The sequence below is a fragment of the Perna viridis genome, chromosome 2, assembly GCF_037379345.1.
Source record: "Perna viridis isolate PV_CMFRI_1.1 ecotype Kerala chromosome 2, ASM3737934v1, whole genome shotgun sequence".
NCBI classification, from domain to species: Eukaryota; Metazoa; Mollusca; class Bivalvia; order Mytilida; family Mytilidae; genus Perna; species Perna viridis.
Window position 1 is genome coordinate 15,923,820 of NC_142446.1, and position 23,063 is coordinate 15,946,882.

Consider the following 23,063-nt stretch of genomic DNA (forward strand, 5'->3'; position numbering starts at 1 on the left):
ACTGGTTCCCTGATCAGAACCAGCCTCGAGGTAGGCATGTTACCAGTTCTGTTAAAATGAAAGTAGACCTCTAAATCGAAAGCAAGGTAAATATTATTTTTACTATTAGTCCCTGCAAATGTGGAGAAAGCATTATGTCAATGTATATATTTTTTAGCACATACTGACATTATTTTTTTCTTCACCAATTGAGATACATATTCAATCTAATTAGAATTATACCTATCGATTGCTCCAATTCATTATTCAGTCACTGCATGCGCGTTAGAGTCAGACATCAATGTATGCTTTAACCCAACATTTTTTTGCGCCAGTCCCAAGTCAACAATTTCTGCTCCGCATGTCTTGTTTTGTTTTCACTTTCAGTTTTTTTTTCTGTAAGGGAAACTATTTCACAGTACCTGTGTATAATGTTGTTTTTGAGCTCTGGACACTGAATCTCTATGGCAGTATGGGGATTAAAGCCTGCCCTGTGGTGTGAGGGTTTCCCATCATTCATTGAAGAACTATGGGTGGCTTTGAGCTGACATTTTTCATCCCGGTAGGGTTATTTCTTTGACATATTCACCTCATCCATTCTCATTAAAATTATTATTAGAAGGAGCCAAGCCATGAAAGGAAAGCTGGGATTGATTGATGGGGTTAGCGTTCGAATTAGTTAGAAATAATGGACTAGTGAGGGCCAGATACAAGCATTATCCTGATGTCTGGACAGGAACTGTTCAGGGTTTGACGTTGAAAACCTATGTCAAGAAAAACTCAATTTGGCCTATATCTCTGCAAAGTTTGTTAAGTTCCTGATTATGATTTTAAGGTTTTTAGTTTCAATAACTGCTTATTTTAATTATTGAATGGAAAATTTTTTAATTGTCTCTCATAATTCTTTTTTTTTAAGAATGCCATTAATATATATTTTTAATTGTATTATAATCTATGTGTATTTTATGTATATATTGATGGTAAGACGGTAATAAACAATCTATAACAATACAAAAGTTTAGCAAACTTAGCAGGGATTAAGTGCATGTACAGTATTGAAGCTTTGAAACTTGATAGTGTTTTGATCTCAATATCCTATTTTATACAAATTATCCATTTTTGTGTTGGTCAAGTTGCTCAACAGATGTCTGCAGCTCACCAAAGCTGAAAATGATATTTATTATGGCATATGTTTATCTAAGCTAGTACTTAACTAACATTCAGAAATCTTTGCCAGTATGATAAGATTGAGGTAAGGTGGGACCTTTATACATGATTTACTTTTTGTTCCACTTCATCAGATGGAGTAGGTAGATTAGATTGGTAGGTAAATTTCCTATTCACCCACTGTAACTGTTTAAGGAGGGAAGGGAGGGTAGCTCTTTTGATATTATTTTGTGGGTTATTAATTTACTCTTCTGCAGTTTATTATGACAACAATAATCTAGTGTTAATTTTGAAATTAAGAATTCATCCTTTTTGTTGTAAAGCAGAAATAACTATTCAAATATTTTTTCTGGACTTTGCACATTTGTATTCAGATATACCTTTGATAAAATGTATAATAAATAATATCACTAACTTCTGAACTGACTTTTGTGTTACAAAGCATGTTATCTAGGGAACAGGCCACATTTGTAACTCAATATTTCTTGGTTAATTTTAAACAGTAAAATAATGCTTTTGAATAATTGTTGTATGTATCAACACTAGGCAGGAATCTAATTAAACATGATAAAAGAATATGTCCCACTTTAATATTGAAAATATTAGGTACATTGTATTTTCCCTTGAAATGATAATTTCTGTTTAATTGCATATTTTTTTCTGACAAATAGGCTTAGTGATAACATGATTTAGTTTAAACATATTTTATTTGTAGAATAACATACAAAAGGGATTAGACAAAATTACATCTTTCCCTGTTAAAGAAATATACAATAATCTTTAATATAAGCATATGCATACAGAAATATACATTTTTGAAAATTAGTCATATATAACAGAAGAAGAGAAGAGAGAGAAAAATGCTTTTGAAAGGTTAATATGGAAGAGAAAAGATAAACAAAGTGAGACGTGTGCTTTTGTGTCATTGGGCGTCTGCTAAACAGAAGTAATAGAAACTTAAGCAGCAAGGAATCTCTTTTGATTTTTTTATATATTCAAAAATAGACTTCAGTAATAACACATTTTGTTCATTGGATAGATCCTTGTGTCCATATAAAAATAGTTCTATATTAATTGGCAAATTTCCCGGCAACCATGCCAGATCATTCATTAATTTTTGCCTTAAGAGACTACATGTATATAAATGACATTTGAAAAAATAGAGTTTCTATTTTGGATCCACATCTACAAGTTGGATTACTTACAATGTTTACTTTTTGAAGGTCATAATTAGGAAATGATGCTTCGCCTCTCTTTTGTGATAGAACAATATTAAGTTGTCTTGGTCGAAAAGCATATTGTTGAGGGATATTGTAGCTGTTATGGTCCCTTAATTGCCAAAATACATGGCCTCTATTACTAAAAATAGAACATAGGAGTATTACCATTTATATTTTAAAAACCATAACAGGTCAAAGAATTCAGAAACATCAAAGGCCCTTTTGCACAAAGAGATCTATCTTCCCTGAAATTTTCAAGATAATCCACTTACTAATTTTGGAGTTGTTGCTCTTTTTTCCTAACTTTACCTTTTTTGGCAGTTTTCCAAATAAACAAAAGCAGATTTATGATTAATGTGAATTGGTAAAATGTTCGGTATTTCCATATCTGTTGACCTTTCTTGGAGTTATGGCTCTTGAAAGTGTAATTTTTGACATTTTTATCAGTGTTTGCCTATTATTTAGAAAACGAAAGCAGATTGATGATTAAAAAGTTTATTTTCAAATAAGTGATTAGAGACATGTTTATGAATTATTCTCTCTAACACTTTGTTTGATATAGAACAAAAGTAGTCAGGTAACAAAAGTATATGATGAACAGTCCACTGTAGTGTGAAATTAGGTGAAATGACAAAACAATTTACAGGCTTTTAGACAAAAAGCCCATTGATTACCTTTATTATATTAATGATTATATTTGTGTTAACTTCATAAATATATCTATATTTCAGTGTGAGCATCATACAAGGAACAATACCAGTGTTTCCCATAGGTTAATATCAGACTACTTTTTGAAGCTAAGACGTATATGTGTGAAATAAAATTTTTTTTTTTTTGTTTTGTATGTATACACCTATATAACTACAGGTTCAATTATTTCAAAGTGGCTTGCAAGATTCTTTTGTGCCAGATTATAAAATATCTCCAGACATACTTCTTTGCAGCACCCACTGCCATGCTTGCTCAGATTGCATGCCTTGCAATAATGTCTGTCATGTTTTATTTGTACGCAAAATTACGGCGAGGGGTCTTGGGGGGGGGGGTCACTCAAGGCCCCCAGTGAGTCATTGCATAAAACCTTTATTTCATCTTTAAAATGTGTGTTTTTATTTTTGTTACTTTTTCCGAAAGTACACAACTGCGTATTTGTATATAGGCAGCTACGCCCCTGATGGCTAAGATTTGTTTCTTTTCTGGTCCACCAACATCATCCATCAAAATGTTAAGGTTGCTTGAAAAGTTTAATTGAAGTTGACTTTTTATGTTATTTCTACCTTTGTTCCTTTCTCATCCAAATATATATTTAAAGCTATTTTCATTCTGCCTTTATCCTAAATTTCTAAGATAAATTGATGCCTTCAAATCCTATCCAGAATGCTCAAGAACCAAACCAAATATGTGTATATACATATAATTGTCTGTATACCTGTATGATGACTGCTTTTACAGGATGGCCCTTCATTTGGAAAGACTTGCAAAAGGAAACAAAACAACTACATTACCAACCTGCTCATGTGATGCTATCCCAAAAGAACTTAACCTTGATCAGTTTGAGAGAGGTCAGAATTTCTTTAAGAGGAATATGGCAGCATGTCTCTTTACAATGATGTGTTCATTGGTTGTTGGTTTAAGTGTAAACAACTTGTTAGAGCCATTGGTATTTACTAAACAATCTGATACACCAAAGAAATCGCTAATCAGATACTTAAAAACTATGGCCCATGTTGTTCACTGGCATTGTGGTAATGTATGGGACACAACATCTAAAGCAAGAAAATCTATTCAAAAGGTATGTAGTTACCATGACAAGACAAGAATTGAGATGATGAAGAAATCAGATTTTAAGTTTTATGTGTCTCAGTATGATATGTCATTGGTTCAAGCAGGCTTTATGGGGCTTATAATAATGTATCCTAGACAATTTGGAATTTGTGCTACACAGAGCGATCTTAAGGACTATGTCTACTTCTGGAAATGGATTGGATACCTACTAGGAATAGATGACAAAAACAATATATGTAGTAACTCATTAAAAGAAGCAAAGGAAATATGCCATGAAATCGAAGATCAAATTATTTATCCTGCATTGCTGAAACCACCACCACATTTTTCCCAAATGGCTGAAGCATTTACAAATGGATTGAACTTGTTGCATAGATTTAATTTGTTAACTCCAGAGGCAGTCATTTGCTTTACTCTTGATTTGGCTAAAAGGGAAAGACTTAATCATTCCTTTATTGACATATTTAGAATTATGTTTATGAAATTAATAGTTAAAATGTTATACTATTCAAGTGTATTTCGAAATCTACTAAATAGAAGTTTTGAGCATCTTTGTAAAATGGTTGATGAAAATAGGTTCTGAATATTCTGTATATTTAAGTTCAACATTAGAGACCAATACATTTACATTGATTACTGAGTCGACAAATAACCTTAACAACTTACTTAGTTGTCTAATTTTAGTTGGCCAATTGAATTGACCTGTGAAATTATTACTATTTATCCCATGGGAAATTTTTTATAACATATAAAATAGTATTTTTGGCGATTATATACTTTGTTTGGTTTATTCATGATATTAAGTTTCTTTTGTTTCAAAATTTGTTAATTTAAATTGAGGTACATATAATCAATTTAGGTTTATAAATTAAAAATAATAATTAATAAAAACTAAGAGCTTGTTTGTGAATCCTGTTGATCAAATTTGTTTCATCTATTTTGTACACATGTTTAATATTTATAAATAAAATATGTATTTACTAGTTGGGTATCTACAGTTTCAGATTATACAAACTTTCAAAAAAAATTCCTCAAACTAGAATTTTTTCATCGGTTAACAGATTTCAAAGCAAATTATTGAGAAAACATGCTTCATGATCTCCAGATTCCAATCAAAAGCATCTGCAATGGATACTGAAAACCTTGGAAAGTCTTAAACCGGAATGTGAATGGAGAAATTAAGTCAAAATCTGATAATGAGTGATAAATTTGTTTTGTGTTTCCATCAGTTGGAAAGAAAAACAAAATCTGCATACAACTCAAACCCTTCTCATTTTTAATGTGACATATTTTAAACTATTATATCCATGTAATAAGTTCATCTTCTCATTTACTCATTTCTCAGTTGCTCATTTACTTTTGTTGCTTTGTACATGTTATTTGAGTTGTTCTATGAAGTATGTTGTCTGTTTTTCCCTGTCTGACCTTTGTCCCTTGATTACATTCTTTTGATTTCCGCTAGCATCTTGGTTCCCTTCATATACTCTTTCTAATGAAACTCACTATAGTTACTGTTTAGATGATCAAAATTAAAAACAAAATTAAATGTTTAAACATATTAGATCTAAATTACACACATATAAAATATATAATTGATTAGTCATCATCATTACCAGTTTCCCTGTTTTCAAAGAACCCAGTGCTGGTCCGGGTGTCAAAAGAATTGGCCTGCAGTAGCGCTAAGCTTGTCGTAAAAGGCAACTAAATAGTGCTAAGAAACCTAGATGGGGCTTGGCGCTCTGCCAACAGACCAACTGGGTTGTGTGCCCCAGGTGGTGGAATGGGGTACCATGGCGTGTTACATGCTGGAGTTGTCAGGCTATAATACGGAAAACCTGACCACAATCCAAAGTGGTGCACCGTGTTGGGAAAGATGCCATGTTCCGTGCACATTAAAGAACCCTGCTGTGGTATTCGATAGGAGTAGGAATCTTTGCACTCCGCCACAGGAGGCTAAATTGTCCGACCCTACCCATCCCTCCCTTTTATCTTGTGGCAATCAAAATTTGTTGACCCTATTGTCCTTGTGTCCCATCCCTTTTTTCGTTTCGTCGTCATCATTTCATATTCATCGCCTGAATATAGCTGAAATATTGCTACTCGGGCGTTAAACCCTAACAATCAATCAGTCAATCTTTTCAAAGATCAATACATAATTTATAACCAAAACAATAAAAAATTAACAGGTCATGAATTAACTATAAATTACCATCAAAATATTGAAAAATTATTGTAAAAATTTCATTTTATATTAATTTACATACATAAAGTATTGATTCACAAATTATTTGTGACCCAACCCTGAGCCTTCTGAATCTCATAAAAATAATCGTTGCTTCTTTTCCATTAGGCGGAATCCATATAAGAATACCTAGTCATCCTTTCTAGAGACAAAACATTTAAGTACGTTTGTGTAGGTCTTTTGTGTTACCAAATGATAAAACAAAAGTACAATTATTTGAAAATTTCATTATCAACTAAAAAATGTATTATTGCATTAAAAAAACTATCATCAACCTATTAAGAAGAAGTACTAATAAACGATATTCATCTGACTTCTGATGTCAGTCCAAACACAGCTTTAGTCTAGACGAAGCAATTACACTTCTTATATGAAAACTAATAAAAGAGCTAAAAATGATAATATTCATATTAATCTTTGATTTTTCCAATTATTTAAATGATGTTCACCAAGAAACAAAGGGGCAAAAGTAATTTGCCTTTCTATCAAAACTTAATAAAGGCTGAAAGATAATGATATTGAGATTTTTTATAACATTTTCCTTACATGTAATTGATAATATCTCAAATAGAAGTTCAGATGATAAAAATAGAAGCCTTATAATCATAAGAATATATTATATCATAAGAACAACATTTTTATGTGATTGTAAAGAAAAAAACTGAAAGTATTTGAAACAAAAAAAAAAACTGAATAAGTTGTTTATCAAGACTAGCAAAAAAGGTAGAGGAATACTAATTTGTCGAATAACTTGTAGGATTTATATTGGTTGAAGATATTTGCTAGACTATTTCATATTAGTTCAGTTTTAAATGCTTAAAGTGATGAGATTAAAATGTCCTAAAAAATTACCATGTTTTAGTGGATCTTTCTCCAATTAAAGTCTACTGGAATATTCAACAAATTCAGTAAAGGACATAATTCCACTTGTCTCGTTTTCATCTGTATTCGTGTCAGAAATAGATTTGAAATGTCTCATTACAACTAAAATTATGTTTATGTCAGGAAAAGAATTGTCATGACTGATTCACTGTGTGTACTGAAATTGAACTTCAAAAAAAAAAGATTGAAAAGTACAAATCTGAAATTTCCCAATTTTTATCACTAGGCTTCCATTTCAAATGTAATGTTAGCTTGAGTTCATTTAGAAATTGCGATTTTATAATTATTATTGTTTGTTTTTCTTTTGTTTTTTTTTTGGTTTTTTTTTCGGGGGGGGGTGTTCTTTTTTGCAATTACTGTATAATTATGGAAATTTGTAATACCTTAAATTTTATTAGGTGAAAAAGGACACTTTTGTAAGTCTTCAATCCTATAATTTTCTAGCATAACTTTTTCCTTACAAAAACCTGTAGCCCAGGGCGGATTCAGGCGGGGGCGTGGCGGGCATGCGCCCCCCCCCTAAAAATTGCAAAGCATGGTTTGTCAGGGTAGATTTAGACAGTATAAGGTTGAAACTTTAATTTTCCACTAATTTTGCCACAAAAGATATCTGTATTGCAACCACTCTACAAGAATATTTCAAACATTTAACCTAAAAAAAATTTTAACCGTGCGCCCCCCTCTAATCTAAAATCCTGGATCCGCCCCTGTAGCCTCTTTGAACTTTTCCTACTCATACATACCTCAGAGGTAAGTTTAAAGGTCATTATAAACATTAAAGTAATGGTCAATTACTTTCGTAAATACGATGCACTCATATTGTCTGAAATGGGGGTCATTCATTCAACCTCCGTTAGAAGTTCAACGCTTCAATTATACTGTAGCAAACAAGTAGAATTTTGTTCCGTTGTAACCAGGCTTTGAAACTATACCTGTTTGCAAAAAGTTTTTAAGGGGTTACCGGTCTGTACTGTCCTCTGGTGATCTTAAAATTTTAGGAATTTTCAATGGGAAAATATTTGGGGGGGGGGGGATTTTTCTACTTTTTGGCTATTATTTTATAATAAAAACCAAGAATCATAGAATTATTCTAAATTTTGAAAACTGAACTTTTTATGGCATTTTTCGCATCTCTATTTTCTTTATTGAAAAAAAAATACTAAATTAACATTGTCATTTTCGCGTCACGACCTTCACTATTTCTTAAATCCTGAGCTAGCACCGGGCCCGATTTCTCAAATTGAGATGTTCCTCAAATCTTCTATTTCAAGTAAATTTTAGATGAGGAAGGAATCGATGAAAATTTTAATTTGAGACTTTTTATGAAACCAGGTCCTGCACTTATTATTTTTTTTTATATAGGTAGAAATGCGCTTCAAATTTGTCAATAATGAACCCTATGTAGGTCTACAATACTCCCTCTAGAAGGGATGAGCTATGCTGGTTTATATGCTAAAAGGTTATACCTAATAATATTATTATTATTGATAATACACATATATTGATTGTTGTTTTTGACTGTTTAAGGTTCTTCGAATATTACCATAGACCTGTATTTAATTACAGGTGTATATTACTATTGTGTAAAAATAGACTTCTATTTTTACACAATGTATTTCACAATAAGTAGTAATATCAAGGCAGCATAAGTTACAAGTTAATTAGTATTAGTACATTTGTTTAAGGTAAGAAAGACCGTAGTATATTCTCTCTTTTTGTACAACCGCAAAAAATTGCGGTCGTATATTGGTATGGTGTTGTCGTCGTTTGTAGACACTAGTCGGTTGATCCTTGAAAAATTTGATAACAAGGTTTAAGGCTAAAAACCACTAATTCCACTTCCCATAGGCTTCTATGCTAATTTCACAATATTCATTGGCTTCTCTGGACTTTACCTTAACTTTAACCTGCAGATGACTATATATCAGCATGATTCTACATATGTCAGCTCACAATCCTCAGAATGGCATGTGGGGTTAGCAGACTTGCAGTGCAGTACTGGTCACCGGAAGTGAAGGGTCTATAAATAGCATGGGAAATCCCAGTGTTTTCACAAGATAGGGGTATATTTAAAAATCATTATGGAGATTAGGCTTCACATCACAAGAAGCAAAATGCACCTATAAAATGTACAGAAATGTTTTTCCTTTCAGAAACTGTTTAAATTTTTAAAATAAGATGAGAACTTTTTTCACAGCACTATGAGGAACAGGGGTAATTTCTGCGTAGGACTATTTTTGCGTACGTTCCAAATGCTCATTGGTTGAATTGGTGGTCTGTAACCTAAAGAGTCACTTTTTGTCTTAGAAAAAATAAATAACTATACAGGTATCTTCCTACACACATACTGAATGCATTTGCAAAGTTTCAGTGAAATGTGACAAGCACTTTTTTAAATATTTGATTTTTAAATATAGGGTAACCAAGTTGTGCAAGCAAAAAAGTGAAAATATTCTACCATACTGAAATGCATTAAATATTTGCAAAGAACTTTTTCTGACTTTTCAAATAAAAAATATCAATCACAACTTGTTTTTTAACAATATTAATGAAGAAATAGTTTTAAAAGTAATCATTTTCTGAGAAATTGGTCTATTTTTAAAAATTTATTTCTGACATGCCTCCCCCTTTTTCTTGATCACATGTCAAACATCCTAAATCTTTAAATTTTCACAAAAGGTGATATATTTGGCTTTAAATTTGTAAATACAGTGTTTTCACATTAAAACATGACCAGTAAAGGGCACCTAAAGCAAAAAAAGTGCTCAATAATGGATTTTCCATGTTGCCATAGGGGAATGCTTATGTGGCCTTAACCGCAGTAATGAAAGTGAGTTTTTCCTCATTTCTAACCTAATTTTTGCTCAAATCTACACAAAACTTGATTTCAAGTGCTTATTACTACCATATTTAGGTAAATATAGCCCTCAAAGTTTAATATTTGATATTTTTACTAAAATTTCTACACTTTTTACAAGATAGGACATAAAAATCAGCCAAAAAGACCAATTTTCCATAATTTGGACCTATAACTTAAAAAAATGCATATTTTGAAGGATTTTTGTAGTGTATTCCTCTCATGGCAAAGTTAACAAGATCTTCAAGTAGTTTAAAGCTATTTCAAGAAACTTTTCATTTTGCCATGGCTTCATCTTAAGGCTAAAAACCACTAATTCCACTTCCCATAGGCTTCTATGCTAATTTCACAATATTCAATGGCTTCTCTGGACTTTACCTTAACTTTAACCTGCAGATGACTATATATCAGCATGATTCTACATATGTCAGCTCACAATCCTCAGAATGGCATGTGGGGTTAGCAGACTTGCAGTGCAGTACTGGTCACCGGAAGTGAAGGGTCTATAAATAGCATGGGAAATCCCAGTGTTTTCACAAGATAGGGGTATATTTAAAAATCATTATGGAGATTAGGCTTCACATCACAAGAAGCAAAATGCACCTATAAAATGTACAGAAATGTTTTTCCTTTCAGAAACTGTTTAAATTTTTAAAATAAGATGAGAACTTTTTTCACAGCACTATGAGGAACAGGGGTAATTTCTGCGTAGGACTATTTTTGCGTACGTTCCAAATGCTCATTGGTTGAATTGGTGGTCTGTAACCTAAAAACCACAGAAATAAAGGTGGTATTGATTTTTTGATTTTTTTTTTTTAGAACTAGGGGCCATAAAAGGGCCTTAAACAAGCATTTTATGGAATCAAAGTAAGCATAGGAATGCTTATGATCTTGTTCCACAAAATTCTATACCACAGTGGTCAGACTTAGATTGATTTTTTTAGCTCACGTGGCTGAAGGCCACGTGAGCTATTGCCATCACACTTAGCTTCTGTCATCGTCGTCGTTGTCAACAATTTTTCAAAACTGTTCTCTTCTGACATTACTTGACCAACCGGAACAAAACTTTGTATGAAAGTTCGTTAGGATATCCTGCATAGAACTTATGTGGGGAGTTTTGATCCATTGAAAAACATGGCCGCTGTTACTGAAAATAGAACATAGGGGTCAGACAGTAGTTTTTCTCATATATCTCCAAAACCGTTACGTTTAGCTAAATTCTTTTTATTGATGAAATGATCCTTATTATAAGGCTTACAAGAGTATGACTCCTTGTATGAATTATTGTCCTTGAAAGATGAACAATTATGTTTTTTTTGTGTTCAGCCAATATCTTGAAAATTGTGATAGATAGAATGAAACTTTCAGTCGCTGAAATGTCCTTATGATAGGCCTACGAAAGTTTGCGGGAATCAAACTTGTCGGACAACTCCTTGTTAGAGTTACTGCCCTTGGAAGGCAAAAAAAATATGTTTTAGCAGTTTTCAACCAATATTTTGAAAGCTTTAATAGATAGAATGAAATTTTCAATTGATGAAATGATCCTTATGATAAGTCCTACAAAAGTGTTCATTAAGTCAAAATTGTCGGACAGCTCCTTGTTAGAGTTATTGCCCATATGAAATTTACCAGGTTAACGATTCAGGCTCCTGGGACCCGCCTGTTTTTTTTGGGGGGATTTACTTGAACTTTTCAGAAGTTATGGGGCTTACGCACATGCATTTTCCTGATAACAAAACAATAACTTGACTATTAGTAAATGAATCCCTGTTTTTTAAATTGTATATCAAGGTGCTATACTACCGAAGAAAGAATGGAAATGATTTTTCGGGGTTTTGACTTCAGCCAGGTAAGAAAAGGGGGCCAGAAACAAGATTTTTCTTATTTCTTGACCATAGCTAGTTTATTTCTGGTCTGATATTTATTTTTTTTTTAAATTAAATTCTTCATAAAAGTTTCAATCAGATTCAGAATCTTTTACAATTTACAAATTATAAGGGACCACAGGTGCACCCCAAAAATCGTCTTTTTTAATTTTCGGTGCGATTTTGAACAAAAATAATATTGGATACCAGCCTCAATACAACAGCTTTAAGAAGTACCAAATTAAACCTATAACTCTATAAGATAATGAAGTTCAAAGTGATCGAAGAATAATACACTCTGAAGCAAACCTTTATACTTGAATTGAATTTCAAAATCTAAACAATGTCCAAATGAGTTGTTGTATCCATAATGAACTGTAAGTATCTATGTTCAGTGTGTCAAAAATTAATATTGTCCACACTTGCCTCGGGTGAACATAGTTTAACTGGCCGCGGTCGTATCATGTGCGCTCGGCGAAGCTTTTTACTTCAATACGATAGTCTAATAAGTTAAGTTAAAATTCGATCCTTCATGGGAACTGAAATTATTTTGAGCACCTTCAGCAGCGCGGGGTTTGTCGGCTCGGTCGATCTACAACGAGTTCATCACACACACACACACACACACACAAATATGTGTGTGTGTGTGTGTGTGTGTGTGTGTATATGGTCACTTATAAATTTTCCATTTGTTTCTAAGCATAATCACTTTTATTCAAAACATTATTTCAGTGTTATTTTCTTAATTCATTTTCATAATTTTTCACAAATAGTAAGAAAAATATCTGCATTTTTATTGTTCATTTTGAAAAAAGAAATGACTGAAAATAGATGAACATTGGCAAGTTAGTTTTACCAAGAAATTGACATGACGTTACAATCTTACACTATTTCCGACTGACGTTTACTTTTTTTAAATTTCAGTACTAAATATATTCGCATATGATTTGCATTATTACATATTACTACTCCACGTTATGCTGCAGATTTGTGCCGTGTTTACCGCCATAGGCTAGCGTCATAGTTCTAGCTTTATACGAGATAAAAGTGTACCTCATAAATATCATACACGTGTGTTCTACGTGTGTTACTTGCTGGTGTGAGAACGAGGAGTTTATGGAGTGTTCATATCACAACTCATACGTTATGCCATACTTTTTGTATCGCGCTTGAACTCTAACAAATATGTTGCTACAAGATTGAAGTCATCATCACAGATGGTTTATAGTCGTCATCATGAACTCGTGTATCGTTATGGTGTATCCATCTGCACCATGAAAACTGATTTATTCAGCGGGTCATAGTTTTCTTTTCCTCGTTTGTCTATCCCGGACTTGACTTTTTATGAGCAACTCGGCAGGTGTTTCTAGAAAAGCAGAGGACGCTTACCCTACCGGTGCACCTGGTCCATGCTTCCAGTTTTTAGTGGAATCCGAGTTACTCATTTGTTTTTGTTACTTTGTACGTATGATTTTTGTTACTTTATGTTCTTTGTTGTGTATGTCTGTTTTTCAAGTCTGGTCTTTGTCCCTGGATTACATTCTTTTGATTACCGCTATAACCTTGGTTCCCTTGATTGCTCTTACATGCAATGATCGGTTAGCATTGAACATTACCCAGTAAATCCGATTCAGGAATAGGGGCTCATTACAAAACTGTACATTATCAGGGCCCGATATCCATATATAGCCATTGCCAGCTATTTAATCTGGTTCCTTGTAACCAGTTGTTTTGATTGAAAACATTTGGATCATCACGGTTACGAGAGAGTAATTATATCAAATGGAAACAAGATTCTAGCAGAAGTCACCCGATTTTAGAGCATATCGCATTCGTGCCATTACGGATGTTGAATGTAATCGGAAATTTTGGAGTGATCTAATACTTTTGGCACGACTCTGTATCACTTAAGACCATTGTACGTCATCACTTACTGGTCAAGACATAAAATTCTACATTACACAAATGTTATAATGATATTACACATCAAACAGTTGACTTTTTATCTCTTTATTTGTTTACGTTTCTACAAATAGCTATCTTGTGTTTCGTGTTTGTTTGTATCCTCTACTCAGGTGTGGAGAGATATAGTTGACAATGGTCTCCTCGCCAGTTTGGAATCCATAAAAACAAAACCAAATTGCCCAACTTAAGCAGATTCAGAGAAAAGCCGCAAGGTATGTCTTCAATGACTACACAAATAAAACACCAGGTGCAGTGACTGGCATGATAAACACCCTTAATTGGGAGTGTCTTCAGTCTCGCAGACCAAAAGCAAGGCTTATTTTACTTTATAAGATGATTGGGGGTTAGTGGAAGTTACAAATGATATGCTCACACAATCAGATAGGCGCTCTTGAGGCCAACATAAATTTAGGCAAGTTTATACAAAGATTTCGATAAGTATTCCTTCTACCCACGCTATAACAGACTGGAACAATCTCCAAGAAACTATCTGTATGTCACCTTCCCTAGAGTCCTTCAAAAGTGGTATCTCCACGTTAACATTTGAAGGATGTTATCTAGCTAAAATTAGGCAAGTTTATACAAAGATTTCGATAAGTATTCCTTCTACCCACGCTATAACAGACTGGAACAATCTCCAAGAAACTATCTGTATGTCACCTTCCCTAGAGTCCTTCAAAAGTGGTATCTCCACGTTAACATTTGAAGGATGTTATCTAGCTAAATAATAAAATAAAATAACCCCAACCACTGTACATAATGTAAATATGTTTCACTTTTATGTTATATATTTTAACATTTATTGTAACGAATTGCAAACTTGTCTTTTAACGTTAAATTTCCGACCCCCATTTTCATGTATATTGCACGGCAAGTTCCGGGAGGTTTCACACTCCTCGCGGAGTCTACTCCCTTACCGGAAGATGATGATAGTTCTTGTCTTGTTGTCTGTCTGTCGTTATTGTAACTCCTCAGAAACTGCTGAAAAGAATTTCATAAAACTTGGTTTGTTACCAGGAATTTGATCTTTAAAATATTTGTAAGCAGCATGTCTGATCGACTCTTCCGTAACTACGTTAATCTTTGTTGATAGTAAGGGCATTATATTTATAGTCACATTAGTGGTGCTTATTCAGGAAATTTTAATCATCTAAGAGTTTAGTCCGAATTGCCTCTCACCCTGCAATCTGCCTTATCTTTATCCAAATAAAAAGATTAGGATTGCAGTACCAGAAGAAAATTTGTGGTATTAGATCTCATACTCCTTTAAGTGTAAGTGTTTGTAAGAATCAGGCAAAATGGGAAAAAATCGGAAACATGGCAGCCAAAAACCCACCGATCTGACCATAAAATATCACTCAAGGATGCTTTCTCCATTTGAAAAGACCATTATTAGATCTCTGTATCACTGGGTTTGCTCAGAAATTTTTCAACAGAATCTTAACTTTTTGAAACTTTTGAAACTTTTTTATTTTACCAAGAGGTTCCACGTGGAGCATAGTAGTACAAAATAAACATATATACAATTATGAACAATGTTGAACATAATGAATGAACACAACAGGACGGTAATATCATTTGAATGAAGATATCACTATCTTAATAAATTCGGCAAGGCCTATTATAGTAAATTTATCTTCACAATTCATTAATTCCCTATAGCTAATAGTATTTGGACTGTCAGTTATGTATTTTGACAAGAATCTACATCTTTCTTGAATAAAATAAGTACAATTAAACAGATAATGAAATTCATCACCTGATTCTTGTTTGTTACAAAGATTACATATTCGTACAGATCTATCTATGGCTAAGAACCTGCCAGTTTCAATTAGCAATTTATGACTACTCCATATGAATCGACATACAATAAATCTTGTGGTAATACAGTTAAATAATTTTCAAAACCATAAGTTGTCTAGAGGAATTATATACTTGGTCTTTCCAGTTTTCAACAAAAGTGTCAAATAATGACTGTTTAACCTCTTTGGATAAATGACAATTTACTTAGAAAGATGACGTTTTTGACAGAGTTATCTTCCCTTGAAATATTTATTTTTCGGTGCAGTTCAATGAAATTGTAACTGCATGGCCCAGTGTGATATGGAAAATCTGTTTTCCTTGATTTTGCTGGTGCAAATAGTCAAATTACACTAAAAATGGTGTATTTTTTTCTTATCATGTTTCACCTATTGTCTGATTCTTACAGGGACTGACACTTTTTCCAGAATGCACTACTGAAGTAGCATGTCAGTGACAACTGAACAGAATTTCAAATTACGAATACCATACATGTATGTAGTTGTGTATATTGACAGGGAAATTTGTTCACGTAACTTTTTTTTTGTTGTTATGCCATTTTCTTACGACTGCGTTTTTGTTCCAGTAGTATAATAGCCGTCGTCAATGTCGTCGTCCGTACAAATTTGGTTTTCGCGCGATCTTAAGTGGATGTATATAAAATTTTATCACAAGTTTCCATACAGGAAAAGGAAGGTTGCTACACAAGAGCGTGTTCCTAGAATCAAATATGCAGCAAGACTAGTATATATCAAATATGCAGCTCGGATAGTATATAAAATACTAGTCGGGCTGCATATTTGATATATGTAGTGGAAGCAAGCCCCTGTGGCTGGTATTACATGTAGTTTTTGTGGATTTTGGTTCCAACCGTTATGGATCTCTATGAGGTCAGATTTGGATTGACTTTTGGGGTTATTACTAAATAGTTTAGGAATTCATAGTGGCTGTAAAACAAAAAGAAATCAAACGTTAACTTGGCAAAAAAAAACTGGTAAAGGATCGGCCATTATTTATCTCCAGGTGGGGGGAGGGGGCAAAAAAGAAGGGGTTGTTAAAAAAGGAGCAATTAGAGGGGGTCAATCATTTATAAGTTTATCATTCGGGGTGGGGGGTCATGATTATTTCATTGCAATGTATAAATTGTACTACTCACTTCTGATATTTCGCCTTGGTTCTTTAATTTTTCACTCCATTACTGGTTGCTGTGTCTCAGGCAGTTCCCATTTCCATTCTTTCGAACAAAAGCAAAGTATTCGGAGAGTACGAATCAGTTGGACAATAAAGGGCCGTTTAAAGTTGTTTATCATATAATATCTTAGTACATGATTTTTATTTTGATTGTTGGTTTTAATTAAATTTTCAGATGCAAAATACATATTGTTTTTGTTTTTTTAAGTGTCAGCTGGTAATTGACTTTCACCCTGTCCTTAGTGTTCATCTCATGCCCCTGTTAAATATTTTGAAAACTTTTACTGGTGCATTTTTGAATAACATAACTGCAGCATGTAGTAACATTCAACATTTTTAACTGGATAAATACAATTGTTGTATACTAGATTAATAATAATACTGAACTAAGTATATGACAAAGGAAAATCAATATACAAACCTTTTGGTCAAAAATAAATGATAAAAAACATGTATATATGTTACCTTCTTTGTCCTTAAATACATTAACATATTCATTATCACAAATCGAAAATAAACAAGATTGCTACACATAGTCATATCCCTCCCAACCTCATCAAATGTTCCTCGCACGTTAAAGAACCCTACTGTGGTATTCTCCCGGACTAGGAACCATAGGGCTCCACCACAAGAGGCTAAATTGCCCGACCCTACCCAACTCTCCCTATTTCCAGTGGCAATCAAAATTTGTCGACCCCATTGTCCTTGTGTCCCATCCCTTTTTCATTTCATCATCATTTCATGTTCATTTTATTATCAATTTCATGTTCATCGTCTGAATATAGCTGAAATATTGCTGCACGGACGTTAAACCCCAACAAACAAACAAACCCAACCTCATCAAAGTCGAACAGTAAAAGGTGGTGATGAATCTAATGATGTTGTGCATTTTACAACTGGAGGTAATGGGAGACAAGCGACAAGATTGAATTTGCAAAAAATAGAATACCTACTTCAAAAGTAAAATCCAACCAATATTATTCAAACTGTTATAGTATTTATGTACACACTGTCTATTTTGCGCAATTTTGATTATTTTTTTTTTATATGAATGAACAAAAAAAGCAAGATGACTGGATGCCGGTCCGACGGGTTATTGGTCTTGTTTAAATGTATCATGGACATATTGTTGCACTTGAAATGCCATTATTGCAAAAAAGAAATTCATGATGTGTTCTTATTTTCTGATTCTACCTTATTTTGGCTTCCTAATGTTCGGCTATTAAAATAGACCAACTATTTGCACCTGGATATAAAATTGATTTTTTTAGCTCACCTGGCCAAAGGCCAAGTGAGCTTATGCCATCACTTGGCGTCCGTCGTCGACGTCGACGTCGTCGTCGTCGTGGACAAATTGTAAAAAATCTCCTCTGAAACTACTGGACTGACAGGTTTTAAACTTGGCATTATTGTTCCTTAACGTGTTCAGAACAAAATGACCGTTGGTATTTTTGATCCATGTAAAAACATGGCCGCTGTTACTAAAAATAGAACATAGGGGTCAGAAGGCAATTTTTTGCAAACAACTCGAAGGTTGTTGCCCTTTTTTGGAGGGTTATATAGTTCAGCATCATAAGAAACGATTCGTCTACTAATGTGTGTGTTATGGCTCCTGAAACAATTCTAAATTTTTCCACATGTACATGTGCAATTTTGAAAATCTTCTCTAAAACCATTTAAGATCAGTTAATGGAAATAAAGAAAGTCAAAAGTTTATATGTTATTTGACCATGAGGTCAAAGGTCAAGTTCAAATGTCAACCAATCTAGTACGAGGCGCCTCGCCTTGAGAAAACATAACCCCATACCAAATATCAGATGCCTAATTAAAAAGACAAAAGAAAATCATAGCCCGGACAAACTTTTGTATGATATTTGGCCAAAATTTTGTATGTCATTTGACCTTGGAGTCAAAGGCCAAGGTCAGAAGTCATCCAATCTAGAACATTACACTCTAACTTGATGTGATTTACTTAAATGTCAAACAGGTCAGATATGAAAGTAAAAAGACCAAAAAGTAATGGCACAGACAAAATTGTGTATCATATTTTGCCAAAATTTGTATGTTATTTGACCTTGAGGTTAAAGGTCAAGGTCAAAGGTCAACCACTCCGGTACGTGACACTCTGCCCCGAGAGGATATACCAACTTACCAAATATTAGAAGTCTGGGTAAAAAGACAAAAAAAGTTATGGTCTGGACAATGTTTGTATGAAAAGTGTTAAGAAGAAGAAAAGTCTTCACGGGGTGATTTAAGGTCCAAATGAGCGAAAAACTAAAGATATGCTACATATTTTTATTTTTGATATGTTTCAGTGGAGAGCATCTACTACACATCCATGCATACATTTGGATAATATCTTCTTGATCTTGTTAGCAAAACGTGTCTGAACATAGCCTATTTTTGTATATTTCAAATTGTCAAAAATTAAGAATTTTGGTTGCTATGGTAACCAGATCTTAACCAATCAGATTGCGTTGTACTTTATTGTAAATTGTTTTCCATAAGACACTTCAGTAATATAATTATTCAGTTTGGTAAATTTATACCATTAGATATAAAAAATACATTCAAATTGTGACATTTTTGTGATTATTAGGCCCTCAATTGGTGGTTGCTAAGGAGTGGTTGTTGCTATGGTAACGGTGAAAATATTTTTCCTTTTTTCATTTTATTCATTGTTTTTCTTATATATCCAACTGATTTAAAGTCAATTTGGATAAAATATCTGGCATCAATAAATCACTTCCAATGAAAATTGCATGATTCTTAGGCGGACTGCTACTTAACTTCATTTTATGTTTTTTTTTTCAGCAAATGTATAGTGATGTAATGCCCCTTCACACCCGGTGCGATAACAGGGTATGGGGGACTCCTGCCCAAAATTTTTCCAGAGGTTCTAGAACACTTTGAAGGCATTTCCAACATTTTACAGTGCCTTAGTTACTCAGTTGAACTTACAGCATTCATCACTACATGCTCCTTTTCAGCAATTTTTTTTTGTCAAACATGGTAACAAAGCATGATACCTTTACTTGCTTAGTAAATAGAGCATGGCTTGCCAGGTGAGCGATTCTGGCTTTTCGACTGCCTCTTGTTTCAATGGTGGACACTAAAAAAGAAAACTAAATAATATTATAATAAAGTTTACGAGAAGGGAAATCTTATATAGGTCATGTACTATCTGCAAATTATGATATAAAATCCAAAGCCGCATTAAATGGTGTGGCCATGTGTACTTCGATATCGTTGAATCGGGTAAATAATCTTGTGCACGCGACGGGTTACTGCTGATTAGGTGGCAGTTACATTGGGTTCAAGAGTTTCATATTGTCACACAGTTAATATTTTCAACAAAAAAAGCGGTCGTTTTATGCATCGTCGTCGTCGTCGTCGTCCAGACATTTCATGTCCAACCGGATAATAACGTATATATAAATGATCCAGTTTTTGCAGTTTGACGGTAAACTTTGCAATTGTAGTGACCAATGTTGTATAGAAAAAGGAAGAAAAAGTGAAAATTCTGTCAGATTGAAAAAGGAGGCGGGGCATCCACATAGGTTCCTGTGCACATGATGCCATATCACAATGGAAGACTTGGATTTATTTTGGGGGTTATGATTTGAGCCTTTTAGGAATTAGGGACCAGAAATAAACATTTGCCTTATGTCACGACAATAACCGGGCGATAAGTGAATTAATCATTTAAAATAGTTTCAACGGTAAAGTAAGGCTATAATTATTTTTGGGGGGACGTGACTGGAACCCATTATGAATAGGGGAGAGGACCATTTTGATTTTTGTAAAATTTTTATCCTCTGTCGAATATTTCATTAAAATTAAGAGCGGTATCAATCCTAAATGGTTTGTCTTCCTGCCCAACTGTTCATTCAGTTCTTCGTGAGAATGCTTTCTCATTGTAAATGCTTATTTTGATGTACATCACGTGTATTTAATTTAAATTTAATTTTTGTTTTTTTTCGTACTTTAACCTAATATTAGCCGTTTCTACCCATACTGCTACGCCGTACAATAAACTCCACCGTTTTACGGTAGCGCACAACTGTCTTATTATGAAACGACCTCTTACGCATGTGTTATTATCTTTCAAAAAATCAAATTAAGATATAAATAGTTTTGAAAAATGAAAATGTGCGTTTTAAGACTATTTTTTACGTATTAATAGAGTTTCTGTTTGTTTTTATTCAGAGTGGGAAAACAGTAATGGCTGATTTTAAAATAGAAAGCCAAAATGTCATTAGTAGTAGTGAGAGACCGAGAAAAGTTCAAACTAAACGACCTCCTCCGACAAAGGTTGTTTGTGTGAAGAAGAAAGCGCTTAACCAACAAGGCTATAAAGACTTAGTGGAGTGGCTACAAGACGCAAATCACGTATACATTGGCCGTGATATGACACACTATGTTCCAGGAGCAGTTGGTAGTAAATGGCAAAATCCATTTAAAGTTGATAAACATGGAAGAGATCGTTGTACTGAAATGTACAGGGAGTATTTATTTAACGATCAAACAAAGCATGATGGACAAACTCTTCTTGAATCCATAGAGGAATTACGTGGCAAAACTCTTGGCTGCTGGTGTAAACCAGACATGTGTCATGGTGATGTACTGGTACAGACTCTGATGAGAAAGAAACCTCAGGAGTCTTAAAATATGTAAATAAGTGTATCATCGGAATTTTTCTGTAAACATATTCACGGGTAGCATGCATCTTCATAAGCACTGTGTGATAAGTTGTTTAATGTTGTAATATAGGCCGGAGAACTGTGGCACAATCTTTGATATAAAGAATAACTCTCAATTTAATTATTTGTAACTTTTTCTGTGACTTTCTTTCATGTCCATTTTATGACCTTTTAAAGCGACCACAAAAAAGATATGGAATCACGTTGTCGTCGTCGTCCGTAACTATAGTAACTTAAATTGGATCTCTTTGAAATTGTACACGGTGCCATACCACAAAGGGGAGGCTGAGATAGAATTGACTTGATTATGGATAAATTGATCTCTTTTGAGCTGTACCGCAAGGAGGTTTGCCCCCAAATGAAGGCTGAGCTTTATTTTAGAGGTTATAATCTGAACCATTCAGCAATTACGGGTCCAAAAGGAACCACTTCTATTCTGGTCAAATTTTTATCTTGTGTCAAAATGTTCAATAGAGCTGTATCAAGCTTAATTGATGTAATCATACTTGCCACAACCGTTCTGAGTTTGCGTTTGTATCAAGCTGCGCCGTGTGAAGAATTTTCCATCTCCCCTATTTTATTTCGCAATAATATGAATTGTATTTCTAGAATAAATGTTATAAACAGTGACATTATTTTATTGAACAAAAATGGGAATGTTGCACAACACACACACACACACATACAAACCATTGTATACGTTTGATGTTTTTGTTACCTGTGTCCTCCTTACCTTTAATTACAGGTAAGGTTATATAGATTCCCTACATATATTAATTTGTTAAATTAATCAAATTTTACGCAGGATACAGCTTGACACGACGGCAGAGGTCGAACCGTGAACTGTTAGGCCACACCATTCGAACTTGATGCAACTTCGAATTTTGAATTGAGATTAAACATTTGACACAAGATAGGGAATTTAACCAGAACCGGAAGGGGTTTATGGTGAAAATGAGAAAATCACGGATTTATTGGGAGTTAATTTTAGCAGAGCATTGATTATGCCTACTCCTACAATGTAAGCGGTTCTTCCATACCCCAGGATGGCACCAAGTCAGAAAATAGCTTCCGTCAACGTCTTAAATTTTATTAACTGTAAGTCCCTTAAATTCTTAATTGTCAAGTCGGAAAGTTACAAAAATTGAAACGGAGCTCATGTCCTTATAAATAAACAATTCACAAAGTTTCTTGGACATTGCTGCAAGGGTTTTTTTGAATATATATAGTCCCAGAACATAAAAATCATCCCATATTCTTTTGTATGAATGAAATCCTACAACTCAAAAAGAAAAAAATGGAGCTCATATCTAATAAAACAATTCGCCAAATTTCCACAAAACCTAGCAGCAGCATATAATTTTCTGAGAAATTGGTAGAAATCTTAATAAATTATATTCACTTCAACGT

General features: G+C 33.6%; 1 protein-coding gene across 9 annotated transcripts; it reads left to right on the forward strand.

Moving 5' to 3' along the window:
• The first annotated feature begins 16 nt into the window (after positions 1-16).
• On the forward strand, positions 17-22,280 carry LOC148623810 (uncharacterized). 9 transcript variants are annotated; one of them, XM_088565967.1, is made up of 3 exons: positions 39-86; positions 3,098-3,138; positions 3,816-5,131. In XM_088565967.1, the coding sequence occupies exon 3, from the start codon at positions 3,817-3,819 to the stop codon at positions 4,729-4,731; it is 915 nt and encodes a 304-aa protein (XP_088422093.1). In that variant the 5' UTR covers positions 39-86; positions 3,098-3,138; position 3,816; the 3' UTR covers positions 4,732-5,131. The 9 variants fall into 9 exon arrangements, with proteins under 9 accessions (XP_088422092.1, XP_088422098.1, XP_088422093.1 ...); XM_088565968.1 differs by lacking the exon at positions 39-86 and adding an exon at positions 959-1,302; XM_088565966.1 differs by lacking the exon at positions 3,098-3,138 and having other exon boundaries at positions 17-86.
• Positions 22,281-23,063: the final 783 nt, after the last annotated feature.